The following is an 8,461-nucleotide window of genomic DNA, read 5'->3' as shown; positions in this document are numbered from 1 at the left end:
TGTGAGAGATGTTAAACAAATAAATCAGAGAATGGACAGAATGTGTCCTTCAGGCATTGAGCTAAAAGGTTAGGTGAGAAGCAGCATTAGAGATGATAGTTACTACCAGGTCTGAAAAGAAAAGATATCAAAGTTATCACAAGGTATTCCAAGCAGCAATGTAAATGGACATGAGCTGCTTTAAGAAGGCATGATTATATTGACCGGGTAGTTTACATTCTTTAAATATTTTCTAGGACTTTAAACACTACCCAAATGGAATTGTTGTCAAATATCAACATTCTGAATATCTTATATATCTCAAATATACATAACTTACAAATAAAATCAAAGTTGCAATAGCAAATCTTGAGCTAACAGTGAAAAGCATTAAATTTAAGGTTATAAAAATAGGCGTGATTTCTTCAGGTTTTTATGATTGATTTAAACTGGCATAACAGATAAATATAGCAAACAATCAACTTGTCGTGACCTGTGCCAGAAGACATTACATGACCGACTGGTGATCAGATCGAATGGTTAAAAAGGTATGGAAGACAGCTAGAGGCGGACAGCTTTATTCCTAGTAACCAGGTGTCCATCATGTGGGTGACAGAAGCATCAACTGGTTGCTGCTTTCTTACTTGACTACAACAAACAGAGTTTTTTGGGTAAAACCCTGTCTTACAGACTACAATTAAAGAATAAAAAATACAAATAAATGTTAGTATCTAGGAACTGAAAATGATACGATATTTTACAAATTTAAGCACCTATCATTATGCTGGATTATTTCATCAGCTGTTATTCTCGTAAGAGATATCCTAAAAACAAAACTAGCTAAATGAAAGTAAAGCAGTAATTTGTGTCATACAATGTAGCTAAGCACACGCATACACGTATATACATATTATGTACAAAAACTTCCCGGAGTTGCCCCAAAGTAGTCGGGTAGACAGAAGACATATTGTAGAGGTATTTCTCTCTCATATGAGCATAACATCTGTAACTAGTATGTTTTACGTCGTGTAGCAGCGGAGAGAAAAAGCGAGCATAAGGTAAAGACGCGATGAAGGGAAGGTGAGTTGAACAGTGTTCGTTGGGAACAAATTCAGAGTAACCGTGAAGAGTCTATATTGAAGATGAACGGTCAAGTGAAAATGTTTACGAAGGATGCATGACAAAAGTAAGACTAGACAATATAAACTAAGATTAGGTTAAATCTCTTATGTTATACGATAGATAACTAGGCCATTTTAGTCTAGTTTCTATAAAGCTTTCGATAGTCTACAGTAATTTGGTGAGATAAGTAAGGTGGTGTGAGCCGCTACTCGTCAATATACAAGGCAGTTTTGTTGATGACCACATGCTATTTTTTGTTCATATTGACAATCAGATGACTGAATCTCTGGTAGCCAAAAGAAATAATATCAATATTGGTGATGCCTTATAATGGTAAACAACAAGCTAAGGGGCAACAGCCAGCAATGGCTGTCATCTACAATCAGAATAACTCTGTCTTTTTTACACAACTGCCGCTGGAACTTTTTTAGTTTTTGCATTTTTTATAACGTTTCTAATCAGCGACTACTGAATTAACAAGAAAAACTTTAAAAAATGGGTGAGGTGGGGAGAAGGGTGAACTCAATAAATGGGTGGGGTGGGGTGAAGGGTAAACTCAATAAATCTTAGTGTCATAGTAGCAGCTTCTGAACGTAATGAATTATAGGCTGAAAGGTGAGAAGGGTTGTTGAGAGGAGGCCTAACAGTAGCTGAAGTGAAGCCTTCAATGTTGAACCTAACAGCATCCAATCGGTTTAGCCAGGTACAACAAATCCTTGTGATCTATTGGATGATGAATCATCAGCAAATGCAGTTGAAACTTTTCTAGCTAATGAATGCTGTTTATTAGTTAAAAACAGAATGAAGTAAAAATATACCTAAATTTATCCGGTAGTATTATATTCTTGGCGGCGGTTTTCACAATTTATTTCCAGGAAAAGACAAATTTTCCCGCTTGTTTCATTATCATTGTATACTTGCTGAGAATGTTCTTAAGTTTGGTTGGCAATGTTCTAGAAACTTCCAAGGTATAATGTGACCACTCCATTGACCTTATGCTAGCAAACAGTAATATAAAAATAGACTAACCTGTCGGGAAACTACACACTGTGGTGAGACCTAGAACTAGGCTTTCCTTCAACAGGTTTCTTCTGCTCTTCTAGTTTAATGTAAGTATAGGCGAGGACTCCTGTAGGAAGACAACTCTTTTACAACTTAGGTTTTCTAAAGAACTTTTAAAAATATTCGAGATTACATCGATCCAAAACCCCATGTGGTACTCCTACATAAATTGATGACTAAGACAGTCTTGTGTATAATTCCAGTCGGGTTACTAAACACAAGTGTTTTAGATGTACCTGCGCTCAGTGAATGTTGTGAGAAAATCACTGTAGAAATTATGAGGTTGAGACCATAGAGTTATCTCCCCCTAGAGTGATAACTGTGCATTCAACAACACGAGCGTTTCCGGTGCCAACAAGGAGCGTTTAGGCCACGCCTCTTTTTTGTGCTAGTCAATCGTAGTGATCGACAGAACAATAACGTCAGTCATGTGAATGATCATGAATTTCCAGTTAAGATAGTAATTATTGCTCATATTAAAAAAATGATGATTATAGTTTATTACTCTAATATGTGCTTATTGTTTCAAGCAATTCAACACCTACATGACTTGCAAAGGCACTGAATAGATGGTGTTAAGTATGTGAGTTAATGCAATCAGTTACTTCAATGATATACAGCCCCCACACATGAGGGGCTGTATATCATTGGTTATTCATAGATAAGATAGATAGTCATACTGGGGTTGTATTACATTGGTGTGATGGGAAGCTAATCGACTGCCATCAACTGAAAGTATTGACATTGTATGGTGATAGAGTGATTCATTGTCACCTCAGTTCACAAACAGCCCTTGCATGTAATATTAGATTTTAATACATATCAATCAAATACATAGACTAGCTTGAAGCAAAGATGTCCACTAGTTAGTGGACATCTATGCTTGATGTAAGCAAGCAAAAAGTTTGAAAGTTAGAGTGGCAAATGTTGTTACATGTTAGATAAAAATAAATTATACTTAATTATACTAAATTATAATTATTTAAAAATAAAATAGACTTTTTATTACTTTATTTATTAAATAAAGTAATAAAAAAGTAGTTGTGAATTACTTTATTTATTAAATAAAGTAATAAAAAAGTAGTTGTGAATTACTTTATTTATTAAATAAAGTAATAAAAATTAGCTATGATTACAATAATTTTTTATTGTAATCATAGCTAAACAGATTATATTTAGCATTACTTGCTAATTATTTTACATTTAAACACATTTGCATTTTCATCTTAATTCATTTTAACAAAAAACTTCTTTCATGATATGAAGTTTAAAAGTGGTAGTTGTTTGAAAAAGCTTGAAAACATTTACAGTTGTTTTTATTTTCTCTCTTCTCTTCATTTATTTCAATTACACAAAACACTTTTCATAATATGTAGTTTGAAAGTTAAAGTGGTAAATGTTGTTATATGTTAAATAAAAATAAATTATACTTAATTCTACTAACTATAATTATATAAAAATAAAATAGACTTTTTTATTACCTTATTTATTAAATAATTTTTCATTGTAATCATAGCTAAACAGATTATATTTAGCCATTACTTGCTAATTATTTTACATTTAAACACATTTACAGTTTTATTTTTTTCCCAATTTATTTCAACAAAACACTTCTTTCATGATATGAAATTTAAAAGTTGTAGTTGTTTGAAAAAGCTTGCAAACCTTTAGAGTTGTTTTCTTTTTCCTCTTAATTCATTTAAACTGCTTAAAAATATTTTCTCATGATATGAAGTTTAAAAGTTAGAATAGTAAATGTTATATAAAAATAAATTTTCTGTCCAAATACTTTTTTATTACTCGGGCAACACCGGGTAGTACAGCTCATAGTTGATGGCAGTTGATTAGCTTCCCATCACACCAATGTAATACAACCCCAGTATGACTATGTATGTTATCTATGAGTAACTGCTTGCATTACCTTCAATTTCACTCACTATCTATTCAGTGCCTTGGCAAGTCATGTAGGTATCAGGGATTACTTGTATGTCACAATTTCCATTTTCATAATCCATTTCCATATTATTTCCATTTTCATAACATTTCCATAATTCATTTCCATATTATTTCTATTTCCATAACATTTCCATAATTCATTCCCATATTATTTCCATTTCCATAAAAGTTCCATAATTCACTTCCATATTAATTTCATTTCCATAATTCATTTCCATATTATTTCCATTTCCATATTATTTCCATTTCCATATTAATTCCATTTCCATAATTCATTTCCATATTTTTTCCATTTCCATATTACATGTATTTCCATTTCCATAATTCATTTGCATATTAATTCCATTTCCATAATTCATTTCCATATTATTTCCATTTCCATATTATTTCCATTTCCATAATTCATTTCCATATTAATTCCATTTCCATATTAATTCCATTTCCCTACTTCATTCCCATAGTATTTCCATTTCCATATTATTTCCATTTCCATAATTCATTTCCATATTAATTCCATTTCCATAATTAATTACCATATTATTTCCATTTCCATAGCATTTCCATAATTCATTTCCATATTATTTCCATTTTCATACTATTTCCATACTTGTAAAATAAAATTTCCATATCCATTTCCCTAAAATTATGGAAATATTTATGTTTATGGAAATGAAAAAGTAAACATTTCCATAATATGTTTAGCAATCCCTGGTAGGTATTGAATTGCTTTAAATAATAAGCATATATTAAAGTGATAAATTATAATCATCATTTCTTTAATATGAGCATTAATTACTATCTCAACTGGACTTCATGATCCTTGTTTAACCCTTCTCATGGCTGATGTTATTGATCTAGTCAATCACTACGACTGCCTAGCACAAAAAAGAGGCGTGGCCTAAACGCTCCTTGTTGGCACCAGAAACGCTCGTGTAGTTATCACTCTAGGGGGAGATAACTCTATGGTTGAGACAACAAATGCATGTTTTTTTTACCCGTTCAGTTTTCAAAAAACCGTTATACGTAAACACAACTATCTTGGGTAACCCTCTGTTTCAATGGATATCGCACTATATTAAGCACAATATTATAATAGCTTTACAAAACATGGTTACTACTGTACATAAAGTTTTTACACCGTTTACAAAACTGTGAGATAAGTTAGTTGAAAATAAACTAAATCAGAAAAAAAGTCTACTGGCATGTTTGCAAACTTCAGGATTATCAAAAGCGTAAAATCTGTCTGGCTGCAAACTCTCTAGATTGAATACTTCCATTACCTGATATAGTGAGGATAATTCCCAAAAGTTGATATAGAGTTGGAAGTTCATGGAATATAAGAAAACCTCCACAAGCTATTAGACAGAACTTAAGATGTCCAGCCATGTTATATCTGTGCCATCAAGCATCAAGGAAAATGAAAGAAAGCAGACACCCATTAGTGAGGCTATACAATAATCGTCACACGAGGTAGTAGCTTGAATAAGGATACGTGAGAGGAGACGTACTGCCGATAACCCAGAATATGGATAGATTTACGAGAAATGCAACTGCTCCGGAGCAAAGTACAAAGAACTGCAAAAGAGTCAAGACGAATACCAAGTGTGCCCTGCCTGATGCTAGCCTGTAGTTTAGTCGGCATCTGACAATGTCACAAGCCATGCAATCACTAATCAACACCAATCGTCACTAGGTAGTCACTGACTGCTAGCTGGTGTATATATGTCCATATATATACACCAAGTAGCAGTCAGGTAGTTCAACATATATGCCCAACTAGATGAATGCCAGGCGATGAACAGGGGAATAAAAAACCACTTACAAAGGTGGCAGGTAATGTAATTGGCTAAGTTGACTAATTGACCAATGACAAAATTAGCATATTTACTAATTTGAGTAACTCAAGTTGGTAACTTAAAGGTTGACTTGCAACAAAATTCACATTACAGTTATTTGGTATCAAAAGCTTCATCATGTTTTACTCTGTTGTGTTGTAGGTGCCAAATATGTGGAAATGTGATTACAAGCTCGTAAAAGCTCAAAAACGAAAAGCCGCCGTAGATTGGAATCTGTTTATTTATTTGACGTAGTCATTACAGTTTGGTTATCGTCTTGTCACGTGATGTTCTCACATGAATTGAAAGGCCAATAAAAAGCTCAATATGTAACTTATCGTAGCACTAGTTTATGACAAATACTTCGGGTTTTACCAAAGACCTCGTATCAAATATAGATGCTCGCTACTTTACAGTTTTGTTTCAGTTTGATCGAATTGTCAAGTCGTAATCTGATCATGTGACCCAATACTTCGCAAATAATTTTTGCAGCACTTTTCGATTATCGCAGGTGACCAACAGGCTCGTCATGATTATCAGACAATGATATGTACTCCTTCGAGGTAAGGTTAAAAAATTAAATGAATTTTTATAGTAAGATAAGATATCACTGCTAAAAGTGACAGCATTACAATGACGATAAAACAGACGCGTAAGAACAATAGACATGGTTTTATTGAATGCGTGAAGCATACTTGTGAAAATATTTCGACGAATAAGGTTGCATGAAAGAGTAAAGAGAAACCATCTACCACAACTACGTCACATTTGAGCCGTTTTGGAAAGAGAATCCAAACTACGGCGGTCTCGTGTGGCTGCGATCAACTTTTCGTTTTTTAGCTTTTAAGAGCTTGTAGTCACATTCCCACATATTTTGCACCTACAACACAACAGAGTAAGACATGGTGAATCTTTTGATATCAAATAACTGTAACGTGAATTTTGTTGCAAGTCAACCTTTAAGCTAGCTTATATTGCTAAACTTACTATAATAAGAGCCTTGAAAACATGAGCCGTGAAGCCAGATCATGCGACATTACGCGCCACACAACGCTGTTATACGCATTCTAACCGATGTAATCAGTATGTGCAGAATTATTCTATTGCATAGTCATTAGGTCATGTAGCTTAGCTCGCCTGACTGCAGACCTGCAGGTTTCGAATTCAATTCTAGAGCGAAGCGGATTTTTTATTCATGAAACTTTATCGCTATAACTGGACAAACGAACGACAGACAAACAGACCTTCAGACAAACATTGAGATTTACAGAATTAAAGAATTCTAGAGAATTGCACTTCATGTTGAGTAAACTTTTTAGGTCAATATGATTGCTTGCACAAGATGAGTGCACTCACCAGAGCAGCCATCGACCATATCTGATTAAACACGCCTCCGACGCTAAAAGGGGGCTCAACGAATAGGATGATCAACATTAGAAATGCAGCGGAGAGAGGAGCTTGATAGTACAACAGCTGCATTGAGTTAGCTTGAAATTCATGCTGTTTAGAACCGACCCACTGCAACAAAAGTTAAAGTTTAACACAATAATGCAGATGTTAAAACATATTTCTATATTACTATGGCAAGGTATAGTAAATAAGAACTGCAAAGAGAGAGTTAGGAAAGACAAGCAATAACAGCAGTATGACAACCTTCAACTTACCACTTGATATATTGATGTGACAACAACACCACTTGAGGCATAGAGCAGGCCTGTCGTGTTTAACTGAATATCGTTGTAATTGTTTATTAACACTCCCAAACAAACTGGCACCTAAATAAATGAAAACGAAAACTTTAACTGGTTTCAAACTACAATCCTACCACAAGTATAAAATCTTGTCAAAATGTAACAAAAATAAAATTGTAGCTATTAATTTCATGCAACACGCTATATCATTAGTTAGTGTGTTGGATAAACCATAAAACGCTTAAATGAAAAGTGGATTCAAATTCAGGAAATCCTCAGGTGCCAAGTAGCGATGTAATGCAACTGCAGGAAGTTACTCTCAGTTGAATTGAAAAGAGAGAGAATTCCATTATTCATTATAGCTATAAAAAGTTTCTAATACATTTTTTGGGTAAATGAAAATATTCTAAAGATCTCCACTTACCAAAGTTAGTTTAAGATTCCATTGAAACGTCTTCTCAAAAAAGAAACTTTGTATGAGCATAACACAAGGAGTGGTCATAAATTTCGAAATTTGATATGTGCCAACGGTGTTAGATTGCAACGAAAGATTAGTGAGTACAACAAAACCGCAAAACGACAGTGACAATAACACCATGTCTTTCAAAGGCAAGCTTTTTACAAGGAATAGATCACATCTTCTAGCTATTTCCATGCCGCAAGTCGTAACAACGAAATGTACACACGTTAAAGACATATTTGGAAATCCATATTTTTGATATATCCATTTATTGAGCAAAACTATCAGCACGGAAATACCGATATTTGATAATAACGCTAGGGCTGTAGTTAAATTGGACTTCGCAGCCATTTTAC

At 33.7% G+C, this 8,461-nt stretch overlaps 1 protein-coding gene across 1 annotated transcript; it reads right to left on the bottom strand.

Annotated features, from left to right (window-relative positions):
* Positions 1 to 179: 179 nt before the first annotated feature.
* Positions 180 to 8,455, bottom strand: LOC137385634 (solute carrier family 35 member E3-like). Its single transcript, XM_068072138.1, has 7 exons — positions 8,070 to 8,455; positions 7,619 to 7,729; positions 7,311 to 7,472; positions 5,612 to 5,694; positions 5,400 to 5,512; positions 2,131 to 2,230; positions 180 to 627 (listed from the first exon to the last, which is right to left on the bottom strand). Exons 1-6 carry the CDS (start codon positions 8,340 to 8,342, stop codon positions 2,142 to 2,144), a joined length of 831 nt encoding a protein of 276 aa, XP_067928239.1. The 5' UTR covers positions 8,343 to 8,455; the 3' UTR covers positions 180 to 627; positions 2,131 to 2,141.
* Between the last annotated feature and the right edge of the window lie 6 nt (positions 8,456 to 8,461).

Source organism: Watersipora subatra, chromosome 1, assembly GCF_963576615.1.
Source record: "Watersipora subatra chromosome 1, tzWatSuba1.1, whole genome shotgun sequence".
Taxonomy (NCBI): domain Eukaryota; kingdom Metazoa; phylum Bryozoa; class Gymnolaemata; order Cheilostomatida; family Watersiporidae; genus Watersipora; species Watersipora subatra.
The sequence above is the reverse complement of the archived record's forward strand: the minus strand, read 5'-3'. Positions and strand labels throughout refer to the sequence as shown.

What these genes read in the sequence shown, in the direction of transcription:
- LOC137385634 (XM_068072138.1), bottom strand. Translation starts at nt 8,342, where the DNA reads ATGTCTTTAACGTGTGTACATTTCGTTGTTACGACTTGCGGCATGGAA. An exon ending in GGAATCTTAAACTAACTTTG is followed by an intron (nt 7,730 to 8,069) that starts GTAAGTGGAGAT and finishes TCATTTATTTAG; the next exon opens with GTGCCAGTTTGTTTGGGAGT. An exon ending in AATTATCCTCACTATATCAG is followed by an intron (nt 2,231 to 5,399) that starts GTAATGGAAGTA and finishes GTCTTCCTACAG; the next exon opens with GAGTCCTCGCCTATACTTAC.